Consider the following 27,946-nt stretch of genomic DNA (forward strand, 5'->3'; position numbering starts at 1 on the left):
TCAGTGTACACATCTTTGAGCATCATTCTTGATGGATATTCTGATTTGTTAATATGGAAAGACAGAGGGATTGTTTTGGGGTTATCCATTGCACCTGCTCTGTCATCATATTGACTATGTTTTAGTGTGATTGCATTTTTCTTAAAATCTGTTTGAAAACCTTTAAAAAACATTGTGTCCTAAATGATATAAAAACATGCCTTGGGAGTTTTGAAAGAGGGCATTACTATGTCATGGTCAAAATGAACTTTATTATCCCAAAGATTCAATTCCTTATACAACGAGCGGTCAACATAAGGAAACATGAATAATCCTTGCACACTAACACAATGTACAATATAATAACACAGAACACAAAGTTTTAAGCCATCCTATTTACTGCGGATTTCACTTATTTGCTGAGGTGGTCTGCAATGTAACCCCCGTGGTGGTGAGGTGATTACTCTATATCAGTGTACATGCAAAGCTGTAAATGACAGAAATAAATCTATCCATCTATCCATCCATTTTCAATGCCGCTTATCCTGAACAGGGTCGCAGAGGAGCTGGAGCCTATCCCAGCTAACCTCGGGTCAAATGCGGACTACACCCTGAACTTGTCGCCACTCAGCCGCAGGGCACATAGAAATAATTAGATCCTGATATTTATCTGATGGTTCATTCCACATTGGCAGCCACTTGTGGAAACATGAATAAACCAAAGGCCCAAGTAGTCATGCTGGTCTATTTTAAACCCACCACCCTCCGCAAAGAACATTAGACAGAAGTAGCAGCGATCACAACTACAACACAGAGTGAATAAAACAAGCTTATCTTAGGTCAAAGGCTCTGATCTGAGGAGGACTTCCTGGTATGATAGCCCAACTGCATGGTTTGCTAAAAAGTCATACATGCATGTGACTGCTGACATTGCAAAACTGCCCTGTGAAAAGTGTGAAAAGTATGCTAGCAATCAAATGTGTTGTTGTCCTCTCTGACAAAGTGATTTTGGTGAGAGGGTTTAAAGGCAGACGGCAAAGTGTATGAGTGCTTATAGCACAGTTCTGAGGTCAGGGGTTTGAATCCAGGCTCCGGCCTTCCTGTGTTTTCCCCAGATACTCCAGCATCTGTCCACTGTAGAAAAAAAAAATGAGCATGTTAGGTTCATTTAAGATTTTAAATTGTCCATAGGGGCGGCCTGGTGGTCCAGTGGTTAGTACATCGACCTCACAGTGCAGAAGTGCAGGGTCCGATTCCAGCTCCGGCCTCCCTGTTTGGAGTTTGCATGTTTTCCCCGTGCCTGCGTGGGTTTTCTCCGGGTACTCTGTTTTCCTCCCACATTCCAAAAACATGCAAGGCAGGCTGATTAAACAATCTAAATTGTCACTAGGTGTGAGTGTGAGCGCGAATGGTTGTTCGTCTCTGTGTGCCGTGCGATTGGCTGGCAACCGGTTCAGGGCGTCCCCCGCCTACTCCCCGAAGACAGCTGGGATAGGTTCCAGAACCCCCCGCGACCCTTGTGAGGATAAAGCGGATCAGAAAATGGATGGATGGAAGGATGGAATTGTCCATAATTGCGGATGTGAGTGGTAGTGATGGGAAAATGAAGCTTCATCAAGCACATCTTGAGATTGTGCTCTTGCTTTTAAGATAAAGGCTGCGAGTGCAATGGAAATGTATCAAATTTCCACTGCATCTATAAACCAAGCGAGCCATCTGTCAAAAACGATTACAAATGCTTCATGAAGCTTCATTTGTCAGTCACTAGGGAATGGTGTCTGTCAATGGACATAAAACTCTATACACCCCTAGCCAAGTGTTTTGGTGATATCAAATAATAAGAGCCAGATAAATAATTTGAAAAGTTTTCTCACCACCTACAACCTCTACAGATCAATTGGAAAACAAATGAATTATCTACTATTATCAAACAACAGCACACCAGTTTGTAAAAGGGGATTTGGCTGTGTTCAGAATTAACCAATCATATTCAAACTCATGTCAAATGGGAGTCAGCACACACTTGCAACCACTTCAGGGTATACCCCGCCTCCTGCCCGAAGACAGCTGGGGTAGGCTCCATCACGCCCACAACTCGTGTGAGGTCAAGCGGATTAGAAAATGGATGGATGGATGGATATTTTTGGAAGTAGGGCCAAAAAGTTCAACCTTTAACCAATTATCAATCACATATCTGAGAGCTTTCAAGTATGTTTTGGTGAAATGGAGCCCGGCTTGGATGTTTTTCTTTGTAAGATAAGGCCAACGGACTTGCCACCCTTCCTCATTAGCTTAGACAGAAGATAGTAGATTCTAAACAGTCAGTAGATCTTTAATTATTATTGTTGTACCCTTTTCCTCACTTTTAGAGGGACAACCACTTTTTGATCATCTTATAGTTGTGTCATATTTACTTCATTTGATGATGGTTGTCTTCACTGTGTTCAATGATATATTTAAATATGTCATGCCCTTCTCCATACTGACCTTTGAACTTCTGATGTTGTGGCAGACCGCGGCTTGTGCTGTAAGAAATAACTCCAGACATGAAAAACATACCAGAACAGCTGAACTTTTTGTAGGACAAATCCGACATTTTCAACAGAGGCATGTTTGGAGTGACTGCCTATTGAACATTTGCAATTGTTTAATTCTGAACACTGCTAAATCTGTAATTATGAGAAATGTAATTATGTTGTGCAACAACATGATCTCATTTTGCTTTAATTTGTTGCTTTTAAAATATTTATTGAAAAAATATGAAAAAAAAACTGGCATTTGAGCAGTGGTGTGTCGACTTTTCATATTCACTGTATGGGTGCTGTGACTGGCTGGCTCCAGTGTGAAAATGGAGTGATAACATTCAGCAAGTCTGTTAACGAAGTCGATCATTTGCTGGATGCACAACATCAGAAAGCAAAGGCTTCATGTGTGTTTATTTATTCTTTAGACTCTGTTCTGCTCAGAATTCTCCAAAGAAAGAAAGGAAAACAAAAAAGTCAGTGTGCTGACAGAGTGTGGAGGTATCAGTGCAATGGACACACTCCTGGCGGCCACTGCTCAGGCCGAACATGGAGCACATCTTCTCAGGCAACTGGAGAAGATGAGAGATGCCCAGGAGCTCACTGACGTGGTTCTGGTTGCTGGCGGCATTTCCTTTGCTTGCCACAAGGTGGTGCTCTCTGCATTCAGCCCATACTTTCAGGTCCGCGTCAGTACAAAAAGTGGCACGAACAGACTATACTTTTACCCTTGAGTACAAGTTTGACAAACAATTGTGTAGTCTATGTCTGTCTTGGTACATTAAAACATACCATCACCAGTACGAGTAGTTTCATGTGATTATTTGAGTGTATTACAGAGGAACAACCACACGTTTCTGTTTATGTCTAGGCCATGTTTACATGTGGTCTAAAAGAAAGGAGGGGAGGTGTAGTCCCCCTGAGAGACACTCCTGCTCACAGCCTGGAGCTTCTGCTGGATTTCATGTACCGCGCTGAACTCCACCTGTCCAATGACAACATCCAGGCAGTCTCTGCTGCTGCCTTCCTGCTCCATGTCGACGGAGCCTTCAGGTGTGAAAAATCATGCGCTTGTTTGCTCATATATCGGTGGGACATTCCAAGCGAAACGTATATGCATCCGTTGTTTTCACTACTTTAGGTTGTGTCAAAGGCACATGGAGGCCAGTATGGACGCTTCCAACTGTGTTGGTCTGTACCACTGGGCCAGAGACTTGGGGGCCACTAGTTTAGCTGACTGTGCTTTCCGATACCTCTGCCAACACTTTACACAGGTGCAATTTTCACTTCTCTGTTCTATGTTATTTAATTTACCCTAAGACAGACGTTCGAACAATGATGGCTCTGCTGAGGAAAGTCCAGGTGAGGGCTCGAGCACCAAGCAATGTTGGAATTGTTTCTTATTCTTTTAGGGGACCACAACATCCCCAAAACACCTCAGCTTTGCAAGTGCATACATACCGGTAAAAATGTAGCTATTTTTGTGGTCCCACTGCAGCTCAAGTCTGATTTTTTTTTGTCCATGTGCAACATATATCTGATTTTTTTCATGCAATGTGAACTGTAAAATTACGATTTTTTTTTTTTTTCAAATCCAACCTGGCTCTCTTTCACATGTGGATATAAATCGGATACTGTATGTGTCTGCAGTATGAACGGTCATCTATACACAGCCGACCTATACACGCAGGCCGGGTGGACTACTGACTACGTGAATCTGTAAATGATTTAATCACGTGACGTCATCCTTAGTAGACGTCGCCCCTTCATTGCTGCTTGCAGGTTTAATTGATTTTGGTTTTCTTCCAAGGTTTGTGAGGAAGAAGAAGTCCTGGATTTGGACGCTCAAAGTCTTGCAGATCTGCTGGCTTCAGACGACCTCAACATTTCCAAGGAGGAGGTGATGCTGGAGTTGGTGCTGCGTTGGGTGGCAAAGCGACGAGGGGACTCGCAATGTGAAGCTCAGGCTGTGGAGTTGCTCCGTCATGTACGGCTGGAGCTTGTGGATCCCGTATTCCTCCAAAAAGCTAGAAGAAAATATCCGGTGGGGGAAACAACAAGGAGGATAAACATGCCTCCATGTTTATCATGTGACCCCAATCCTAACCCACCGATATTCTGTCTGATCATTATGTATGTTGAGCACACAGGTTTTGCTACGAGACTTTGAGTGCTTGCGAATGTCTGACGCTGCCCTCCAGACCTCGGGTCTGTGCAAGGCATCAGCCCCGCCTCGACCAATCCTTCGTTACGGGATGGAGACCACCAACTTTCTGATCTGCTTGGGAGGCGTGAACCACGACGGGATTCCTTCCCGCCGTGGGGGCCATGCTGATCTCAGTTTTTGCTTCTCTCCCAAAGACAGAAAAACGTACTACATCCCCTCTCCTCTGAAGGGCTCAGGGGGATTTGGTCAGATTGTTGGCGGGGCTGTGACTTGTGACAACAACATAGTGGTCGCCGTCGAGGCAGAGGATGAGCATAGAATGAAGAGAGTGGATATCTACAGGTGTACACGAACAGCAAATGTCACTATTTTAATTCACCATCTGACCTGCTCAATTTGTTTATGTTCCAGGTACAACCCTGCTGAGGAGTCCATCTGGGTCAAGCTTTGCTCAGCAGTACACAGAGACATGTGTGCTTTTGGGCTCCTGGGCGATGCAATCTACATGATTGGCGGTCAGATGAAAGTGCACCATCATTACATCATCACAGACAGTGTGATGAGGTGGTCGTTGAGAAGAGGAGGCAGCTGGATCTCCTTCGCCCCACTGCCTCTTCCTTTAGCTTGCCACAGCACTGTTAGCCTCAAAGAGCGCCTTTATGTGCTGGGAGGATGGTCGCCACAGGTGCAAACATTTTTGTTTCCCATAGGGATGATTACAGGCCAAAAATGTGACAAAAGTGAAAGCTTTCATTGTTAAAAGTCTGAGCAAAATTTGAATGTGAGCGCGTGTAATCCAGAGTCGACAAAAGAGCATACATAATACTAAATTAGTATTTGCACTGTGAACAAGCCAACGTTAGCCATGGCTGCTAAATTGGTAGCATGAAAACAGTGCTGAATTTACCTGTCATCAATCATTTTGCTTCACTTCTGAATGCTCTCAGTTGCCTGAGGTCCCTCTACCTCTGAAAGGCAACTCCTTTATTACACTTGGTTGCAGTTTTTTATTTTCCTGATGTGGATATTCCGGCATTGTTTCAGCAAAGGTCTTGAAGCCCACTGTAACAGGTCAGCACAAAGCCGTGGAGACTTGCCCGCGAATGCACGATAAAAGACACTTCACCCGCCTCACTATTTGTCTGTTTGACCCCCCCCCCCCCCCCCCCCCCCCCCCCCCCTCCCCCCCCGACACCATGGTTACACAAGATGCTGTCCGATAGGGAAGCGTTTTTCACAGCACATTTCACTCAACAGATATGACAAAAAGTTCATATATAGATATATCTATATATAGATAAATCTATCTAATATATATATATGACCTGAAGTTTATGAGCTACAATGCAGTCATACTGTCCAGTAACAAGTTGAAAATAAGTATTAGAGAATTGTAAGATAAGCCTGCTGCAATAATTGTAATGTACATGGCCATTGATTCTAATTCTGAGATTATTCTGCAACATTTCAGTACCAAGAATGTTGTATTCCACTACACCCATGCCAAAAGAAACAACCTTCATTATTAGCTCCAAGCCATAGTTCTGTGCACTTTTTAACATTGCACTCAACCGGATTTCTTTTTTCTCGTATATCCTCTCTGTCAGAACCACCCAGAAGAAGAACCAGACAAGCTGAGTAACCGAGTGTTCCAGTTTGATCCCGGTAAAGATAGATGGAAAGAGTGCGCCAGGATGAAGCACTCGAGATATCGCTTTGGCGCTGCCATTCTCAATGGAGAAATCTACATTTTAGGTCTGGTCTCAATCCATCAAATTTGTACGAGTAATGGGCAACAACAGGGAAAGGTGATGCTCTTGTGTTCTTCAGGTGGTATAGGATGTGATGGAGAAGACTGCGGCCAATCACGTCGCTCTCTGAGCTGTGTAGAGATTTACAACTCGGAAACAGACACATGGATGCCAGGCCCGAGTCTTCCCACATCGTTACTGTCTCTCCGAAACAACACCTCTAATGCAAGCGTAGTGCAGGGCAAGCTGTATCTCTGTGGATACTACAAGGGGGCTAGTAAGTTTAAAATTCTCACCCGCCACACACCGTCTCATGCCACTGAACCCAATGATGGTTGGCAACTCACATCCATGCAATGAGCAATTAAATGGTGAGCCTGGATCGGCTTTTGAGGCTGCCCAAACAGTGTATTGTTCTTCATCACTTTAATTAAACTATTACAAGATTGTACGCTTCTGACCAGCTGGGTCTTGCTATCTTAGAATCTGAAAATGCATTTTTAGCGTGCTTGAAATCTTATGTGCATGTAATCTGCGATGTTGCTACATCATATAGCGACGATTCAGTATTTGAATCGCAAAACCATTTGCCAAGTGACTGGCAAGCTGATGCCGCACACTACGCTACAGATCGGTTATGTTCGGCTGGATCGCTCGGTCTGCGGCAGGCCGGAATTAATTATGTTGAAATGTTATGGTAACAGTCGTGCTGTAGTGCTGGATGATTCATTGATTTTATTGATGAAGGAAGTTGATGCAAGTTGCTTAAAAATAATTAAAAATCTGATGGGAAAGCCATACGACCCAGTGCTAGATCAAAGTCTTCAGTCTTGTGAACCATACTTGATACATTGTTTATTTTGGCTGCAGGTCGTCATGAGATCATCACCAAGCAGGTTTTGGAATTGGACCCTGCTGTGAATGCGTGGGCAGTGGTAGAAAGACATGCAGCAATGCACAACAGCTATGATGTCTGTGTGGTGGCTAACCTCAATCCTCGTGACCTCCTCACACAATGAAACATCCCTTTATGGCTCGGAGCGATGACGATGTTTCAACCAAGGAGCTGAGGGAGGCGAACTTCCAACCTTACAAGAAAAATCATGGCCTGCGTCAGCCCCGGGAATCACAAACTGACTCTGGATGTGAAAACTCTGGATGGTTTTGTCGAGCAAACAAGCCACGTTTGGTCATTTCTACAAATGAGGGAAGTAAGGTCTTGCAATTTAAGGGATGCAAATGAATAAAGTCATAAAGTTATGAAATTTAAAACTCTTGAGTTTTCTTGCGACTGTGCTTGAATCTGCCATGTAAATTGATAGATATGTGGTACCTGTATTTGCAAGGAACTGCATTCTTAAAATGAATTAAATTGAATCATTTGTTGCTCGTCATTTTGGGAATAGTCACTTAATGTAGTACCTTTATAAATCTTTAATTAAATTTTAAAAAAGGCACACAGTGCGACCCCCAAAAGCTGTACAATTCTACAAATCATTGCTTTGCTATTTTAACTTGATAATTGATGTGCCATTTTACTGTTTTGCTTTATCTTTGCATTCATCCTGCTGTTATGTTGGGATTATATCTTTATTTCATTTTGCACTTAATCTTGCTTTTAATCATGTTTTCTTTGGATCCGTTTCACACTTTGTCTTGCACCATTAAGGCATTTGCCTTAATGATGCAAGACAAATAAACTTGGCTTGCCTTGAGATAATGTCAGTCTGGCTCTACATAAGCAGTGGTGGAAAGTAAGAAAACACATTTTTTAGGTATCTGCACTGGAAGATTTATTTTTCTGATGACATGATGCAAAAAGTACAGAGAGGTCAAGTCAACCGTGGTTGAGAAATAGGGACAGCAGCAACACGAATGAACGTGAATGATGGTACACTAACAATATTTGGAAAAGCATGATATTCTACATCCAGGCATCAATTAAGATGTTTGTTTTTAATTTTGGCTACAAAAATAAAATGCCAGCACATTTCATATGTTATCATTTGCACATTTTCCATTTGGTTCTTGTTGTTTGGCCTCGTGAATCCTGATTATCCTGTTCAATTTTGACCTGCAGCAAAGTGTCCACCACGCAACGTGACAGGGACACCCTGAAATGGTTGCCAGCCAATCGTAGGGCACACAGAGACAAACAAACATTCACACTCACACCTAGGGACAATTTAGAGTGTTCAATCAGCCTGCCATGCATGTTTTTGGAAAGTGGAAGGAAAACGGAGTACCCGGAGAAAACCCATGCAGGACCGGAGAGAACACGCAAACTCAACACAGGGAGGCCGGAGCTGGAGTTGAACCGGTACCTCTGCACTGTGAGGTCGACGTGCTAACCACTGGACAACCGGGCCGCCGAGAAATTGTATACGTTTATATATTGCAGTATATTGTACACTGCAACCTGAATAACTTTCTATTAGGCAAATAGTTATTTTTGATTTTACAAGACTTTGGGGTGGCCATGTGACCCTGTAACCCACCAGAAAATATCAGCCCTGCACTGTTCAGCAGCCGAAAATGATCTCTCCACTCAGAAGCAAATCAGGAGCAATCTGTCAGAAAATGACCATTTTTATTTAATCTTGGACAGATAAGAATCAGTTACCTGGAAATCATGCATGGGATATTTTCACAATTTGGGCTTTGACACACAGCAGAAAGTGGAGGAAACTATTTTTGCACGAGAAAATTAATTATCTTTATTTACCACATTATGAACAGAAACATTGTGACTTGCTTAACTGCAAATAGTTCATTTGCATCTTTTTGCATATTAAAAAAATTAGACTGTATACAAGACAAATGTCTTAGTAGCATTTGTTGGTTTTAGTATTTGCCGTGGGCGGCTTAAAAATGTCCACAAATGCCCCCGGGGTCACAGTTTGGACACCTGTGACTTCGGTTAGAGTGTGACCGATTTTTCAAACTTTGCATCGCCAAAAAAAGTAATTGAATTAAGTGAAAACTTTCTTTTGGAACGTCAAGGCTCCGCCCATCGGTCACCACGTGGCTTCTCTCATTCTTGCCTGTTGAGTTTATTTGGTCCGGCGGTCGGTGTCCTGCCTTACACGCTGACGACTGCTCCTCAGCTGCTCGTCAGGCTTCTGAATGTGCACTATCGTATGGGAGTGAGTGTGTCGTCTCGCGCAATGGGCAGACGCGATGGCGACAGCAGAGGAGCGACGAACACCGGCGATCGCTCGGAACTGGGCTGCCGGCAGAGTCTTGGCGGACGCGGTGGTGCGCGCGTGTCGGAGGCGGACGCCGACGTGGATGCGTCGGGCCGGCCAGCGTTGGAGGTGAAGAAGCACCAGCACAAACACAACCTGAAGCACCGCTACGACCTGATGGAAACGCTGGGGAAGGGCACCTTCGGTAAAGTGAAGAAGGCGGTCGATAGAGCAAGCCTCGAAACGGTGAGTGAGTGATGATGATATTGTCAAATGTCATTTTAAAGACAAACAGGCCTAACGAGGGACGGGCGGGATTACATCTCACACTGCACTGAAATGCTCTCATTCACTCTGTGCTGCAATGTATAATTCAGTATATGGTGTGGGAGAGTGTTTCAGTCGAGTATGAGACAGTTTCAGTTCTGTATATGGAAAAAAAAAATCAGTCTGCGTCTGAGTGTTTCAATTGTATAGATACGAAAAAAATCGGTTAGGTGTGTTAGAACTGCGCAATATTGGAAAAACATCCGATATGCAATATGAGTGTTGAATATTGCGATCGTGATGTTAGTTCAAGTTCAAGTCAACTTTATTGTCAAATGTGCTACATGTGCAACATACAGCACAGAGGAAATTACTTTCCTCTCAACCACAGGAGAGAGAGGAGCCGCTGCGGGTGCCCGCACCGCTATCAAAAGAACAGTTAACATAAAATGACAAAATAATACAACACAACACAAGAAGACACACAATCGCGCAATCTCAACCATTTTTTCTGCATACACATTGTTGTCTGAAGCAGTTATCGATGAAAGAGGAGCGAATCAAAGTGTCCTTTCACCAGTGGACCAAAGACGTCATGCTGAAAATGTGCACACATCTGCTACAAGCTAAGTTTGAAAGCAACAAGAAGCTATAGCATACATTGACGCAAAAGAGATTGGCTCACATCTCCTGTCCCATGTAAAAACCGCTTCAATTCCAAGCCGCGATTCCTAGTTCCACATATGCATCGGCGCTCTGCGCTGATGCTCCTTTCTTCTCATCGTTAGCTCCACAAGTCATCCATCCATCCAGTCGCAGACTGTCCAACAGCACTGACATTTCCGCTGAACAAAGCGGAGCTGTGAAAAATGCTGCCCATTTCAGGCGCAAAAAACACAAGGGCCCCGGGGCTGTCCAGCCATGACAGCCAAATGTTGCCGACATTCCTCCCAATCAAAATCAGTGCTGGTACACGCGTGCAGCCGAGAAGGCGCAACCACCAAGCAAAGATTCTTCTTATTTGATGAATGTCGTGCCCAAAAATGCTGAAAAAAATCCACAACAGCATGTGACAAAACAAAAACACAACCCCCCCCCCCCAAAAAAAAAAGCAAGGCTCTTGAAGGCTGCCTGTGCTATATTTAACATGAAATAATATTTAATTTATTATCATCTAAGGAAAGAAATACTTTTTCATTCGGCAAATCAAGCAGGCTCCACATATTCTGAGCTAATTAATTGCCATAACTTGTCATTATTTCCGAGACTTGACACCAATCTGATTGAGTGTATCGAAAACAGTCCATATTTTGCATTTTATGCAAAATCGGTGATCGACTGTAATGTCATCATTTGGGCAAGAAATCATGGCAAGCCATGACACGTACTAGCTAGAAGGCGAGCTGCACTGTGTATGTTTGCACTGTGGCGAAAGACTGTCTGACAAACGTACCGTGTTGCGCCAACTGCATCCCATTTTCTCATCGCGTATCTGACATATACTGCATGTATCGAGAGAGAGAGAGAGAGAGAGAGTGTGTGTGTGTGTGTGTGTGTGTGTGTGTGTGTGTGTGTGTGTGTGTGTGTGTGTGTGTGTGTGAGCTCATGGATCGGATGCTGCTTTTGCTTCCTGTGCTACCAGGCTGAGATGCCTTTGGACTGACTCACCTCAGCACTTGAACAAGGGGATAAACTTTTCCACAATAGGTCTTCCTCACAATAGAGTATGACTCTCCACACACACACACACACACACACACACACACACACACACACACACACACAGAGTGCTTTGCCTCTGCCCAGACATTACATTTGAAATATCACCTTAAACAAAGAATTGAATGGCAGCAATTCATGTCTGTGTAGACGTCCCGTAATCTGTTGTTGTGCTGTGATCCCAGCATAGAGAAAGCGACTCCATCTGCTTCAAATGCCTTTCGCTCTTTGTAGTAAACAAACACAATGTGATCGGGATAATCCTTTTTAAAAACTGAGCGTTGAGGTAAAACTAGTACAATTTCCCTGGCTGTGTCCGCCATCATTATGAGGTCAGGAAGGATAGCCGGGCAGATTTATTGCAAGACTAGGCTGCTCAAGAATGAGCTTTGCAAACGGGAGCATGTGAGTGAGTGCGGGGTGAGTGAGTGGTTTTAGTTGGGCAAGGGTAATTGCTGAATTCCTTGCCCCACAAGTGTGCACATACCAAGAATTCTTTACAACAAAACGGACATTATTTTTGGAAACGGGACTGAGGGGGCTGTTGTTTGATCGTGAGCATGGGGAAAACAAGGAGGCGGTCCGTGCTGCTGATGTTCCAGGATGGAAACGTTACCAAGGTATCGAATTAAAGGGAACCATGGCTATTACTAAGTTTTTTTGTGGTTTAATTCTTGTCGTTAGAGTTTGAGATGTACCAATATCACTTTTTTTTTCAGAATTAATACAAGTACCTGTACTTACATTTAAACACTCACCAATTCCAGGTATAGATACTTGATGGTGGCATCATGCAGTTCTAATGAAAATGTGTTTAATTTTAATCAAATACCCAGAAACACCAAACACACCCTTTTCCTGAACATATAATAAATTCCACTCAAATATCAGACTTTGGAGTGTGCAACTCGTTATTATTGACTCTCGAATTTTACATCCAACCGCATGTTTTTCTAACAGTCTAGCAGTGCATTTCATTTAATGTAACTTGTAATCCACAATGGCGGAGCTCGGCTTTTATTTATTCTTGGGGGAGCAATGGAGTGTCCACAAAACAAAAATTGGAAACACAACAATCAACATCCATTTTGATATTGAATACAATTTGCACACGCGTGCTCATAACTGCCACCCGTATAGAGAAGCAGCTAAATTTATTTGTAGGCTCTTATCTCACACACAGGGCATTATTCAGATGAACGATGAGGTATCGTGATGCATATGTCAGATGTTTTTTCCCACATGAGACCACACACTCCAAACCCATGCCACTTTAAAATTGCCGTCAATGGCCTCAAGGCTGAACAATGCCCAGAAATGTGCCTCTTCCTCTGCTCTGGTCTCCCTTGAACCAAGCGCAGTGCGTCCGGCCGGCCATACCGTCAACGCGGAGTGCACTTGTACCGTCACCATTTGTGCATTTGATGTGATCTGCTTGCCTTCTTCAGTTTGTAGTTTTGTGTCCGAAAATATGAGCGAGCAAATAAGTGTTATGCGCCAATCAGCCGACCGCCTGAAATTCGCGTATGAATCGCCAGTCATCTTAAAATTACTCTCATCAAACTGAGATCCGTCATCAGTCATTTGTGTTTGAGGATGCGAGAACCCCTTCAAATTACTTACAGCAGTTCAATCACAATTAAGCTCTGGTTTTCAGAAGGTCACATCAGTCCCCAGAGTGTGTTTGCATAGTTACATAAGTGACAGGGGTGATGGAGCGTGTGAATTGGGCCTCGAAATGGCTCATGAATGTTTATTTCCTTCAGCTGAGAACGCTGACCCGGGACGCAGAGGAAAGGCCCGTTTGCCCCAGGAAAAAAGACTTATGTCGTTCCCAATCTCGTTCGTGCTCACACTTCAAATAAAATTGTATTCATTGCACATGAAGAGAACTGTTCTTGTTCAAATAGTGCTAGGATTGAGGAAAGTAAAATCAACTTTTTTTGTTTGTTTGTTTGTTTTGCGATGTTTGTGCTGGACTGTTTTTAGGTTAAATTTCATCATTGAAATGGGAGGCTTGACCACGATCATTCGGATTAAAATTTCGTGGTTGTTTTTTTTTCTTTTTGTGGGGGGGGGGGGGCATTTTGTTGAAACTCCAGTGTTCCAAATTACTGTGCAGTTTAACAGCTAAAAAAACCCCACATCTGTCATATATTATGTGGAGATCATTTTTTTCAAATCCCCCAAAACGAAGAATCCCTCTTTGATATCACCTTAACAACACTGTTGTCTATTTAACTTTTCATTATTTCATTGATTTAAAAAGTCTACACACCCCTGTTCAAATGCCAGGTTTGTGTGATTGATTTATTTTTTTAAAAATGAATGAGACAAAAACTATAAAAACGTTTTCCATAACTAATGTGACCTATAACTTGTGCAGCCAGTTGATAATTTTTTTTCAAATGGGGAAATAAAAACAAAGAACTGAAATAATGTGTTTGCGCAAGTGTGCACACCCTCTTGGATGTGCTCATAATTAGTCTACCATATTCAATTTCATGTTAAATGAGAGTCACCACACACCAGCCACCATTTAAAGTACCTCTGATGAACCACAAATTAAATTCAGAAGTTCTAGTAGGCTTTTTATTATATATTAGAAGCCTGAAGGTTTTGTGCTAACACTGACTGATATTTCAAAGTGTTGATGTCTCCTAGCCACAATCACACCAAAGCATGATGATGGCCTCACCGTGCTTCACTGTCGCTTTCCTTTCGGTGATGACCAGTGTTGCGTTTGTGCCAACAATATAATTTGAATTATGGCCAAAACATTCAACCTTGGTTTCATTGGACTATAAGCACACAATATATATTGCACGTTGGAGAGATTTTTGTCATGGTCAATGGAACCATAGCTAATTTTACTGCAGTTAGGCTCATCCGTGCAAGTATTTATTAAAACCTGTCTGAGATTAAATACCAGTGATCCAATTCAAAGGAAAAAGCAAAATTTGACCTAAATCCTGTGCACGCAATAATTTGGAACCCAATGCTGTCACAGAAGACATGTACTAGATCAGAAATTTTTGAGCAAGTCCAATATTTTTATTTTCTAATGTGGCCAAATGAGGACTTCTTATGATACGGTGTAGTTCTACAATACTGCAAATATAAACATTATGCACGCATCAAATCAACTTGCTTCCAATTGGCTGAGGCATCATCATTTTATGGACCGTCAGTGTATGCAAAACACAATATATGACTGAAAGGTCACTTATTTATCATTCATTCCTCATGAAATATAGTTGGTTATGCAATAGAATGCTTTGCTGTGTGGCGGGCATTTCTTTTGCTGTTTAAGTGAGGTGTCCAGTCCAAAGAGGTTTAGGGGCTCATGTTGAGGTTATGTTCTGGTGTTGTGTGTCTGCTTCCCGGTTGGGGGTTACATCGGGGTACAGTTAGTGCTCAGGATTAAAGAAAGGAGTGCTAACTGTCCACCCTCTGCCCCCCAGGCATGTTCACATTCATCATCCAGGCTTTAAAACCACATAATCACCTCTAATACCTAGGGATTGTATTTATGTCCACATAAGTATCATCATATAATTGTCATTGATTCATTTCTTTGTTTTCATCTGTGTGTTTTGCTAATGGATGTACTGTGCATTTTTTGGTATTTTTTGATTTTATTTGAGTCAACGTATGAGAAAATGGAAGAGGAGAAATAATTCACTTCGGTTGGCTTTGTAGAATGGTTGTAAAACAAATTGCAGGATATCTCCATGTTTTTTTTTTCCAAAGTGGTGCCTTTAGATTAATTCGCTTTGTGGCCATGCTCACAACTAGCCTCATTCACAATAAAATCATTCTTACCGTATTTTATGCACTAAAAGGCGCACCTAAAAGCCTTCCATTTTCTTAAAAGCTCACAGCGCGCCTGAAAATCCGATGCGCCTTGTGTATGGTCATTACGATAATATGTCAAGCCCAAAATGGCTCCTTGCGAAAGACATGCTTACAACGCAGAGTTCAAACTTAAGGCGATCTGTTTCGCAGTTGAAAACGGAAATAGAGCAGCGGCAAGAGAGTTCAACGTTAACGAGTCAATGTTATAACTTGCTGTTGGTTAAGTGAACTGTGTCGCTGCTTTATTAAATAAGTTTTACTGACATCTGATCGTCGCTATATACAGTAAATTGGGTGTAGTGTTCTGTTGGCATTTCCTTGAGCGTAGCTCCATCTAGTGGATGCATTGTAGATTGCGTCTTATAATGCGGTGCATCCAATATATGACAAAAAATTACAAAATAGGCCATACACTGTTTTTCTTCCTTCTTCTTTCTACCCACAATCTTGCTGCTGTAGACTGTAAATTTCCCCAGTGTGGGACAAATAAAGGATACCTTATCTTATTAATTGAAGGTGCACCTCATAATGCAGTGCACCTTTTAGTGTGGAAAATACGGTAATTCAAATTTTGCTACTCCTTTTGTTGTGCATGCCTTGGCCACCTGGGGGGAGTATAATCCAGACCCTACATATATACTGTGTGTGTGTACATATATATATATATATATATAGAGGGAGAGAGAGAGAGAGAGACGGTCACAATGGCTCAGTAGACTGCAGTAATATTAGTCATTTTTCATTGGGGGCAAGGAATATATGTCTGGGTGTAGTGTTATATTGAGTGAATTGACTTGGGTTCACTGCCAACATGCAGCACTCATATCTCAAATTTTTTGCTTGCAAGTCAAATCTTAAAATCAGTCAAATGATGGCCCATATCTTGAAATAGTTGTAAACTGAGTGAGTGAGTCCTGCGTATCACAAGGCACCTGTGTACATTCACTGTCATGGCTGACATGTCTTTGTTGGTTAACAAATTTGAAAAAGAAATTGTTGACGACATCAAACATTTCTTTTCTCAGGTGGCCATCAAGACTATCCGTAAGGAGCGTATCACAGACGACCTTGACAAAATTCACATCCAGAGGGAGATTGAGATTACCTCCTCACTCCGGCACTCCCACATCATACGCTTCCTCGAAGGTAACGATTATTATAGTATCATTAATACTATTAAATGAAGCCAAGGAACGCAAAGTCCTTATTTTAAAAGTAGTTACTGCATAATATATATAATATATGACTGTTTGTTAATGGTGTGTTTTAGTCATTTGGGCAGATATGCAATTTGATTCATTGTTAACAAGGAACCAGCGATGTTACAAAAATCTTGTAGTGTAATTTAGCTTTCCTGAAAATCTTGGCGTCAAATCACATCAATCGAGTGTTTCTTTTATGAGAGTCATATGGATCCGGCTGTTCCGAGCGTCCAGCCGCTGAATATTTGATGGCCTTTGCAATTCTATTTCCTCTCCAGCGGAATTGATCTCAAATGTCTCCCATGTGTCACTGCAGTGTTCGAGAGCCGCGATAAGATTGTGATTGTGATGGAGTACGCCAGCAAAGGAGAGCTGTACGATTACATCTCAGAGAAGGGGAAACTTGCGGAAACAGAATCCCGCAGCATCTTCAGGCAAATCACATCGGCTGTCCACTACTGCCACAAGGTTCAAACGCACACAGCGAACTCAACGAATGTTATGGCGACTTGCACCATCGTCATCAAATGTATTAGACATGAGATGAATTACAGCAGCAGATGAAGCTGGAAGCAAATACAGGGTCGCTAAATCAGCCAAATCCTAATCCTAATACCGCAGAAAAAAACTTGACTTCAGTTCTCTTTGGGTTAAGAGCGCATTAGACACAGATTGTATGTGCGCAGTCACACACTGACACATTTAACAAGCATGTTTTATTTAATCTGATTTATTCCTACTTCCACTCAATTGGTTTGGATTGTTTTTACATGGCAACAGTGCCTCTGTCAGAAAATATGTCAGGGCAGAAACTGATCACTCCAACTAAGAGTATTTACAAGGGCATTGATGTCAAAATTAGACTGGCGTGCTTTCATAGTTCCATGTTGTATCCCTTTCTTTTTCGCAGCTCTTTTTCTTCACGAATCCCTCACATTAAATACAGAGATTATCATGCTGCTTTTCCAGCTTTACAGCACCCAGGACGGTGGATTTTCTTCACCTTGTGCCTTGAAGAACTTGCCCCAAAATAGACTTAAGTGTTCCTGAGTGAATGAATACATGTTCCGCTCCACTGTGCAGGCCACAGCAAGAGATGGTTGCGATGAGCGAAACTAATTTAAAGGGACCATGTCATGGGAAATCTTTGTTTTTTTAGCTTTTAGCCATGGTAAAATGCTAATTGCTCTCCAAAAACACCCCCAAAGTGGTGTTTTCCTCCATTCGGCCATCTCTCAGCATTCCTGCTCATTCCACCTTTCGAAGCAACAGCTCCACCCAGTCCAAGAAAATGACTGAGTCCTTACGTTTCTATGTCACAAAATGTGGAGCCACCCCCGTGCCGCTAGATAGTTATGAAATATTCTCCAAGCCGTCTTCAGGCACGTTGTTCTGTTTAACACAAGGCCCGAGAGAACTGTTAGTGGGTGTAAAAAAAAAGAAAAATTGGATGAAATGTAAGAAACCCCTCAAGAACATTCCGTGTACATGCTGCGAGAAAGCTTCTGGTTGCAACATGCGTGTGACGTGCTTGTGATCTCTTGCAGAACGGTGTTGTACACCGAGACCTTAAGCTGGAAAACATTCTTTTGGATGAAGATCTGAACGTGAAGGTATGGAAAAGTCCCAAAAACAGACTTTGATCATGAGACTGGTTTAAATGGGAACGTGTTGATTTTCGTCCTTGCCTTTACAACATCTTGACTAATACATTTGGGCATGTGGGTTGCTGAGCCAACTGCCAAGCAACCACAACTAGTACAAATGTAGTTCCGAGGCTTAAAATCAAAAAGTTCTTCTCTGCCTTATTTGGATATTTCATTCCATATACTGCGGTTGTGTGGAATGTAAGGAATCTACTGGCAGTTGCGGCAATCAAAGGTTCCATTATAAGTGAGCACATGTGGAGACTGCTCAGCCAGACTCGGTTGTTTCCAAATCGTTGGCTTCAAACACACTTGACTACTATTAGCAGCACTTTGCAGGTACTGACCAATTTGTGGACATATTTTGTCGGCGCTATACACAAGCTGCTTAAATGGCAGTGAGTCAGACTGTGATGATTTTGTGTTGCCTTCATTTGTATTATAACTATTTTTTTCTGAAGCAGTCAATAGGGGAATGACCGTGACACGGTCCTTGCAACTGGTTGTTGAAGTTTTTATGTTGCCCACAATAGACTCATCTGGATTTAGGTTTTATAAATAAGTATATGTGTAGTCTACTTTAAAACATTTATCTGTATCCAGATGATTTTTTGTACATCCACTTGACGAAATAAAACACACCTTTTTTTTTCAGTATAGTTGACGAGCGTTCAAGTTCTTCCACCTGTCACTCTGTTTCGCTGGGGTAGATAGATTAACAAGGATACATCATGTTTCGTAAATAAATAAGAATTTTGGGATCAATATGGATCATTTTGAAAGGCCCACTTGATGATCGCTCACGACACATCTAACGTGCTGTGGCACGGTGGTTGAGAATAACTTCTCGTCACAGTCTGTGTAAGCGTTCAGTTGTGCATTTTAAACGTTCCAACATGCTCTTGGTTATGTTACGTAGCATAAACACCGCAACTCGTGGTTATTGTTATTCCATAACAACTGTGAGTAATTGTCAACCTGCAACTCTCTTCCATGGAAATGAAGCCGCAGTGTTGAGTATTTTTACCCGCTGAGCCACTGATAGTGCGTTGGTGTGTGCACGGTAATAATCTCTTCAGATAAAGTGGAGCCTCGGCATGTTTGCATATGGTCCTCATGATTGTTCCATTACGTGACTGACTGTGCGCATCACTGGACCTCCTCTCTCACACGTAACCTTTTCACTTGAATTGTTAAGACGGTGGTACATTAGAAACACTGATGAACACATAAAACAGTGATGTTATTCCAAAGAAACATTTATATCTCATCAACAGTTCTGCAAATCCTCTCTCTTGCTCACTTCGCAGCTTGCCGACTTTGGCCTTTCCAATCAGTACCAGAGGGACACTCTACTGCAGACCTTTTGTGGAAGTCCACTCTATGCCCCCCCGGAAATAGTGACTGGGCTGCCCTACCAAGGACCAGAGGTAGGTCAGAATGACATGTAGTATCAATACTGTAGATGAGCCAAGAAACTCAAAGTCGGGTCAATAGACATGTCTCGGAGCTGCTGCACACCGAGTGACGTAACAGAACATATCTGAAGTGAACCATCATGAAAAAAAATCACAGCAAGCAATTGAGCACCGCAGATCCACAGACATGCTGCAACAGAAAAACTGGGACCTTGTAACAGGTTTAGAGTCTCTAGATACAGTACTCTGTTCTGTATTAATTTTTTACTGAACCACAAAAACATGGTGCGATTGTCAAGAAGGGAGCGGATTGCTGCTAATAGGAGAAATGGGCTATTATATAACGGGGCATATTAAGAGGCTGTTGGCAACGATTGATTGTCCCATTCCCTGACTGCATCCATGCATTTGGGTGACAGAGACTCTCAGTGCTTTGCTTTATTGCCACAAGTATGGCTTGGTGTCCCTATAGCGGTCGGCTGGGTCTTGCTTGGTACTGCGCACGGTAAGGTTTTTGGGGTGAAAGCTCATGTGCATTTTTGATTGGCTGTTTCATCTCCAATGTTGCAAATTCAATTTTGAATTTCAGAAAACTAAATGGCCGACGCTTGGCCACTCCCGAAAACTAGTCACTGAACCCCTTAACACAGCGTGACAGGATGATGCAATTTGACAACGTCACGCAGTGTGGGAAAGTGTCAAGTGTGCTTCAAATAAGTTGCCCGTAGTTGTAGTTTTCCTGATTGCTCAGCTCTTTTCAAATATTTTCAAATCCTTCAACATTTGATGCACTGAAGCTTGATTTTTCATGCTTCGTTTCATGGTTTATAATTGTGTCCCAGGTGGACTGCTGGGCGCTGGGTGTGCTGCTGTACGCTCTGGTGTATAGCAGTATGCCATTTGATGGGGCCAGTCACTCCATCCTCAAAGAGCAGATCTGCCAAGGACGCTATCGGAGACCCAACCCCCCCTCAGGTGCACCTCTTTACTGTCCTTTACATTAAACGCTATGTGCACTATGTGGGCAAATGTATTGGCACACCAACAAGGACTGAACAACAATTAACACCACATTTGGTGGTTGTAAAGGTGGGGAAGATGTGAGCAGGTGGAGCCAAATGTAGAGCCAGGCAGGAGGAAGTCAATATATTCAAATTTTACAGAAATGCACCCCAGTTCGGGCAAGAATGATTAGAATAGTTTTTCTCATTAATCGTGAAAGTCAGTTTTCTAAGAGTGGCGTGTGAGATTTAACGGTGGTCACTTGAGTGTGTCATTACACAGTGTTAGCACCAAGGGTGGAAAATACAAACTCCTTTTACTGCTCAAGCAAAATCGCATAGAAGTGAAGGAGCTCTTTGCAGCTGCTGACCTTTACCTCGATAGTAAACAAACTGGTTTACTGCTCCCTTTTAGTCCTCATGAAAAGAGCAAGTGGTAAATTACAGCAGAAATGAAATTACAAGCATTTGCTTTCAAAAAAAGCATCCGTCAAGTCCCCCTTAACAGCAAGTATCCCCGTCAATGCAAAAGCACACATGTATCATTGTAACACTTAAATGACCAGACAACATAGAAGGCAGATCACGTTTCTTTATTGGCATGTTGCCTTTTAAATAACTCTTGACCCCCCCCCTCCAGACGCCTGCGCTCTTATCGACTGGCTGTTGACGGTGCGTGTGAACGAGAGGGCGACGATCGAGGATGTAGCCAACCACTGGTGGGTGAACTGGGGCTACGAGGAGAGCGTGTGTGACTGCGCTTCATCAGCACACTCGGATTGTCCCTCCCCACTGCTGGCTCGCTACATCGACTGGCAGAATCGAGTTGCCACCAGCTTGGCTGCTGAGCCAGGATGCCTTCCTTCGGAATCCAACCATCACCCCCCTCATCCCTGTTCCTTCAGCTTGCCTCTTAGGGCTGAGCGAGGAGGAAGAACGCGAGGTGGATCATCCAGCGTCAGAAAGTCTCGCAAGGAGAACGCCATTCCTCAGACTACACAAGGAGCGGGTGGTGCTGCGGCAGCTTCAGCCTGCGCTGTGCCATCGTCTGCCTACACCTCTGAAAGAAAGAAACCCAAAAGTATTCTGAAACACCAGAGGAGTTTTGACTCTGTTTTGCACAGCCCTCCCAAAGAAAGTTCCCACCCGGATACTGTTGATCCCCATCTTTATCAAAAACATGCACTTGGCCACACACGTGCTGAAGTCCTGGCCACTGGTCTGACATCTCCCTGTACATTCAGACAGCCCTCTTGTAAAATGCCCAAAAAGGGTATACTTAAGAACCTGTATGAAGGGGAAACGGGTTATGTCTCCTCCTCACGAGGAAGAGAGTCCAGACTCGGCGTCCAAGAGAGTGATGCCGAAGACTCCTGCTTGAACAAACAGCACCAATTTGCCCCAGCAGCAGAGGACAGTCCAACCATGAGCACAGAGGCAGTGAGAAAACGAAAGGGTATTCTTAAACGGAACGGCAAGTTCTCACGCAGTCTCGACCTTCCGGACGAACAGCGCTCCCCGCCGCCTTCCGATCGCGCGTCATTCCCAGACACTCTGCAGCAGTTCCTCCGAGCCAAAATGGCCGCCGATGGCCACCAAAGCCGCCCCTCTAGCGTGGTGAGTGAGGATAGCCTTTTCTCCAGCGACTCCTTCGACCTGCTGGACCTCAGCACCCGATCGCGCCGCAGCTTTTTTTGCCAGGGAATGCAACGCAGCATGTGTAGCTCAGAGGAGGACCTGCGAGGTGGAGCAGGTGAAAATGAAGGGCATGAGTCCAAGTGGTGATGTCCGTCATCAGAACCGTGGCTAAATTAAAGACCCTGTATGAAGTGAAAGCATGCAATGTGTTTCTAAACATGGTGTACATGTTTGAAACAGGGCCGTAGCCAGATAATTTTCACCGAGGAGGCCAGAGTGACTCAACACCTAAGTCAGGGGGGGCCGTGCATGCGTCATTCTTTATCACAGCATCCGCAGTTCGGGTTTTATGAAATCAAATTCAATCCTATGCCCATCACGCTCATAATCAAGCAGGAACAAGTTTGGGTAGAAAGCAAGTTTTTTTTTTTTTTTTTAAAGAAATGTGATCTTAATTTACTTGATACTGCCATTTCCTTTGCCATGGCTTTGCTTTTCTGTCCTATCTCATAGTTTACGTGTATCTCATGCACTGATTCGCAAGCTAATAGCCAGTTAGACTGATCAATTGCCACTGACAGCTGACACCCTTTTTTATTCTACATTCAATGTCTCATTTATTGAAATCATTTCTAAAAAGCACAGTGGCACAAAAATATCTCAATTCTTCACAATTCTAAATGTTGCTTTTTACTTGGTTCTGCTTGTGAATGTGTTGGGCGCGATTGGTAAGATTGGTGTCCATTTTATGTCATGAAACTTTGACCGTTGATGGTATGATTAACAATGACTTCTCAATCATGTCTGCTTACTTTGGTTTGAAAGTAATGATTTCGATTACCGTTGACTGTAGGAATTGTTCTTTACTTAAGACAGATTCTTTTAGATTTTCCATTAAGATCAATTGTATATTTATATTTTAAGTATGATGTTAATATATAAACATAACTTGTGGCAGAGTATTAAGGGGTCTAAGAATACTGCATCAATGGGAAAATGGCAGAAAAAGCAGAGATATGGTTGTTGGGGGCTTTGCGTTGTGACTTTTGTCTGCCATTCCTGCATGTTTCACACACATCACTGTGTCAATAGGGACAAAACAATATCATATAAATGTTTCGATTATGATTCACTAACCATTACAATGCATCAAAAGACCCTTGCTCCTTTGCACAAAGAACATTTCACGAATTGCATTCGTCTCACTTTCAAGCATCAGACCATGCAGGAGATGTGTGCAATCCTGTGGAAAAGTGGGTTTCTTTTTATTCGTGTCATGAAGAATACATCTTTCCTGCAATGAAAAGTCGTCAACGTCAATGGAAGCATCATGAGAGAATATTTATGAGCATAGACACCGGCTTGGGAAAGAGACAAAATGTGCTGTACTGTGTAATAAATGATGCATTTAATTGTTTTGTCATATAGTTACATTTCTCGGCTCGTATGTTCTTTCTCTATGGTTAATACAAACTGTATTTGACAGAGCACAGTGCATCAATGGCCTTCTGTTGATTAGGTTACAAAGTTGCCACAAAGTAATTAGAAGTGGAAATAGATTTGGTAATTTGGCAATTTTTTTGTGGGGGAATGGGGGGGGGACATCAAATATTGTAATAGGAAGCCCCCCATGTTTTCTTTTGAAAGCATCCAATTGTACCATCTTATTTGTGTGTTTCACTGGCTGATCCCCCAACATGGAATGAAAAATGGAATGAAGAATGAAAAAAATTTGTAGAGTCGGCAAGATGAAAAAAAACAGCATCTCATCCCCTCACGTTTTGACACCTAATCATAAACAATCACATACAAGATGAAACTAAGCAAAGAGGCATATTTAAATCTGCTATGGCTAACATAAACATAATGCATCCTTTCGGAGTGACAGTACCACCCACTTTCAAGCACTAAGGCATGTCCAGTAAACCTGCCTGTCCATGCACATACAAGCCAGCCACGCTTATGACACTGGGTTTGCCCAACTTGCAGGTTACACAGCAACGACAACATTATCTCCAAGTGGTCACACACAGGCCGTCCAGTTACATAACTGCAAGCGTTTGAAGTGATAGCCTAAATTACAGTGTCCTTTCTGTGAACATACATTTTACATTTCTACCAGTTTTATTGGGGTTGTTTATCGAAAGGACAATTTTTTAGCAACCTCTAGTCCTTAGTAATGGCGTTACACATTAAGGAGTTCAGGAAGTCAAAACAATATCCTTTCAGTAATAATGTGTAGGCCACTGCTAAATCCCAGTGACTATTTTCCTTCAACAGAATCAGCTAATTGTCCAGAGACCTTAAATATGTAAGACATTCTGATAATCTGCACTAATAACTAGTGCAAACCAGGGTGAAAGCAATTCATGGCTAAGACCTGCAGGCAAGAGGCTTTTCTTATTTGTTTCTCTTGCACGTGAGGAGAAAGTACCAGTGAGTGAACAAAAGCAGGCATTTTCTTTATTCACAACGGCTACCAAAGCACAATTATAATGATGTCATGGTAGTTTTACACACTTCACAAATAGCATGCGGGGCAGCCTATCTCTTGTAATATTGTGTCCAGTGGAGGGTTTGACCCCCATAAAATGGAAGCGAGAGCTTTGAAATATTTGTTACACTCAATTACAATTGCTTTTATTATTATTACTTTCAAACAAGTTACCCTGAAAGTGTAATAATCCCGTTTTGTGGTTCAACAGCAACAGTGTGAGTTGTAACAGTACAACAGCAAAAGTCATTCTTGTTGGGATCTTGGTTCTTGTTGAGAAGATAAGGTGTGTCAGAAGATTTTCAGGATCGATGTCACAAAAAATTGTCTTAACTACAAGACTTTACCATCAAATCCTCTAATACACTGTCCAAGCCTTCTCTGTCATGCTTTTATCCCCTCCTGAAATTATTTTTCCGAGATCCTCCACAGGTCCATTCTCACGGCCATCTTGATGTTGTCCACGTCTTCATAATGGGTTTTTTCTGAAGACCCCTTCGGATTGAGTAAAGAGGGTGAAAAAAAAATCACACAAAACAAGGACTGGTGAGTAGGGAGGATGTTCCAGCACAGAGATGTTCTTCCCAGCCGGGAAGTGTCAGATGGATCTGTTCCTGGACGTGCTGGCCCACAGTGTAGAGGCAAGCTTGTACAGTAATTTGTGTTTGAAATGTCTATCTTCTGTGACATCAGTTCGGGAACTTTTGTGACACACCTTGTATTTTATCAAATGCGCACCGTACGAATATTCTCCAAATATATGTGAAATTGAGAAGCATCTTCATTTACCTTAAAATAAATAAGTTTTAGTCGACTGGAAAATTAGCTTTCCAGTTGACTCTAGCGTCATCCTGTGGTTGTTTGTGTTGACACATACAACGAGCCAATTCAAAGAAAGAAAATATGCAGTTTCCTTTTACATATTATTGCTTTAATCAACGCTAAGCAATCATTTTGACTGAAATGAATTCTTGATCAAAGAGGTCATTCAGTCAGTACAAGTATTCAAAACAACACATTCACACTACTTTTCAATTAATTCTGACAGTGGCGTGTTCACAGGAATATAACCCTACGCAGCACCAGCCTAAAGCACAAGTGCAATATAGTATAATTCACAATTTTGTCCGTTTCGAGTAAGATATTGGGGTACATTTATCTCTCACCTCTCTCAGGCTTGTTTCCCGAATGGTTGCCCCGGGTGACTGAAGTGCGTCAACAATAAAAACCCGGAGTTAACACTGCACAATGTCTCCATGGTTCCTAGCAACATCAAAACGGGGTGGCGGGGCAGGTTTGCAAACGAGGGAGAGAAATGCGTTGATATCCCAGTTTACAGCAAAGCTGGCGTTTCATTCTTTTCTTCCATCTACATTTGGTAAAGACGTTTAGTTTTCGATAACGGAACTGTTTCGTTTCATTGCACGGAAGCGTCGCCGGCGGAAACGCAAATAATTGGAGCGTGTTGCCGTAGCTCTGTAATCCCGTGCAAAAGACCCGTCCAGGCCGTGAAAGTCATGTTCAAAAACACATTCCAAAGTGGGTTTCTTTCTATTTTATATAGTATCGGGAGCAAACCTCTTCAGATATGGGATAAAAAGGTAAATTGACTTTTTGACCCGGTCGTTTGTTTCATTGTGCCTTCTCGCTAATGCTAATGTATCTGGGATGAGCTGTAATTGATATACTTTGTTCGGAGTCTCAGTGAAGTAACGCTTCTTAATGTGTTTGTAGCCTACGTTTTTTATTACAATGCTGCTGGGCTTCTAAACATATGTTTTATGACTAAGAGTCTGTATTTTTCTCTTATTTACAAGGTGAGGAATGGTCACATCAAGCGAATTACTGATAATGACATTCATTCACTGGTGTTGGAGGTCGAAGGGACAAACGTCAGGTATGTGTCCACTGAAGATCATCTTCGAACCAGTGCTGTCTTCTTTGTGCCCACAGTATGGGACACTTATTTATGCTATTAGTTTTATTTTATTTATTTATTTTTGTCCTCACAGTACTACTTATATCACCTGCCCAGCTGACCCAAAGAAGACGCTTGGTATCAAGTTGCCTTTTCTTGTAATGATCATCAAAAACCTAAAGAAGTATTTCACCTTCGAAGTTCAGGTGCAGATACAAGTCATTTCAGTGTGTTGACAATAGAGAGGCAGAAGTGACGCTCCCCTGCTCTTGTCTCCATACATTTCCACTTTCAGGTTTTAGATGATAAAAATGTTCGACGGCGGTTTCGGGCGAGTAACTACCAGAGCACAACGCGAGTAAAACCATTCATCTGCACCATGCCAATGAGACTTGATGACGGCTGGAATCAGATTCAGTTCAATTTGTCAGATTTCACCAGGAGAGCCTACGGAACCAATTATATTGAGACTCTGCGTGTGCAGGTGAGTTTGCAGTCACACCTTATTTGCACAACATTTACAACTAAGTAGGATGCTGCATGTGTTGTAAAAAAATGAATACAAGTGGAAGTGTCATGTACCAGATGGTTTTGGTGTCAGGTAAAGTTCAACTGATAATATACGGTCTCTTAGTATTTAATGTTCAAACACAATAGTAGTGATAATTTTACAGTTTACCCCCAGCGAGTCCCAGGGACTCGCTGATCAGAAAAGTATGAGTCCCATTATGCATTTAGAGCAGGGGTGTCAAACTCATTTCACATGGTGGGCCAAATACGGCCTCGGTAGATGTCAAGTGGGCCGGACCATTAAAATGATACCATACTTTGCTATAAATAACAAAAACAATCTGTCTTCCCTTTGTTGTGATACAAAATAAGCACAAGAACATGAGGAAAATGTTGAAATTTAATGAACATATCTTTTACAAAACATTTCAGGAAGCACCTTACATTTCCTTCGACAAATGTGCAATTTACTTTTATCATTCACAAATATGCATTGCAACTGATCCCACTGATTGTACAAACTTTAACAAGTAATTGGTATTGAAAAATATAGTAATGCACTTTAAGATTAAACGAGATTTATAAAGAAAGGAAGTTTTAAACCATTTACATGTGCATATAAAATCTAAATGTAATCCCTGCCTACACCTTACAAACTAAGGAGAGTG

General features: G+C 42.4%; 3 protein-coding genes and 1 long non-coding RNA gene across 5 annotated transcripts in view; 3 read left to right on the forward strand and 1 right to left on the reverse strand.

Annotated features, from left to right (window-relative positions):
• Nucleotides 1-745: 745 nt before the first annotated feature.
• On the forward strand, nucleotides 746-8,494 carry LOC109528483 (kelch repeat and BTB domain-containing protein 12-like). 2 transcript variants are annotated; one of them, XM_019891163.1, is made up of 10 exons: nucleotides 746-850; nucleotides 2,930-3,184; nucleotides 3,373-3,554; nucleotides 3,643-3,775; nucleotides 4,312-4,545; nucleotides 4,652-5,010; nucleotides 5,080-5,353; nucleotides 6,276-6,423; nucleotides 6,499-6,696; nucleotides 7,290-8,494. In XM_019891163.1, the coding sequence occupies exons 2-10, from the start codon at nucleotides 3,014-3,016 to the stop codon at nucleotides 7,436-7,438; spliced, it is 1,848 nt and encodes a 615-aa protein (XP_019746722.1). In that variant the 5' UTR covers nucleotides 746-850; nucleotides 2,930-3,013; the 3' UTR covers nucleotides 7,439-8,494. The 2 variants fall into 2 exon arrangements, with proteins under 2 accessions (XP_019746722.1, XP_019746721.1); XM_019891162.1 differs by having other exon boundaries at nucleotides 4,652-5,353.
• Nucleotides 8,495-9,450: 956 nt separating this feature from the next.
• LOC109528525 (NUAK family SNF1-like kinase 1) lies at nucleotides 9,451-23,765 on the forward strand. Its single transcript, XM_019891237.1, has 7 exons — nucleotides 9,451-9,853; nucleotides 16,477-16,597; nucleotides 16,970-17,121; nucleotides 18,201-18,266; nucleotides 19,610-19,729; nucleotides 20,560-20,692; nucleotides 21,359-23,765. The coding sequence occupies exons 1-7, from the start codon at nucleotides 9,560-9,562 to the stop codon at nucleotides 22,501-22,503; spliced, it is 2,031 nt and encodes a 676-aa protein (XP_019746796.1). The 5' UTR covers nucleotides 9,451-9,559; the 3' UTR covers nucleotides 22,504-23,765.
• A 1,032-nt stretch (nucleotides 23,766-24,797) lies between these two features.
• Nucleotides 24,798-26,010, reverse strand: LOC109528528 (uncharacterized). Its single transcript, XR_002170696.1, has 2 exons — nucleotides 25,198-26,010; nucleotides 24,798-25,119 (listed from the first exon to the last, which is right to left on the reverse strand). It is a non-coding gene; the product is annotated as an uncharacterized LOC109528528 (long non-coding RNA).
• Nucleotides 26,011-26,093: 83 nt separating this feature from the next.
• Nucleotides 26,094-27,946, forward strand: part of cfap20 (cilia and flagella associated protein 20) — a 3,603-nt gene continuing 1,750 nt past the window's right edge. The window contains exons 1-4 of the mRNA XM_019891243.1: nucleotides 26,094-26,451; nucleotides 26,668-26,747; nucleotides 26,863-26,974; nucleotides 27,064-27,252. Coding sequence (XP_019746802.1) covers nucleotides 26,368-26,451; nucleotides 26,668-26,747; nucleotides 26,863-26,974; nucleotides 27,064-27,252 — 465 coding nt within the window. The 5' untranslated portion in view covers nucleotides 26,094-26,367. The remainder of the gene's footprint in view (nucleotides 26,452-26,667; nucleotides 26,748-26,862; nucleotides 26,975-27,063; nucleotides 27,253-27,946) is intronic.

The sequence above is a fragment of the Hippocampus comes genome, unplaced genomic scaffold (assembly GCF_001891065.2).
Source record: "Hippocampus comes isolate QL1 unplaced genomic scaffold, H_comes_QL1_v1.1 scaffold174, whole genome shotgun sequence".
In the NCBI taxonomy this organism is placed as follows: Eukaryota; Metazoa; Chordata; class Actinopteri; order Syngnathiformes; family Syngnathidae; genus Hippocampus; species Hippocampus comes.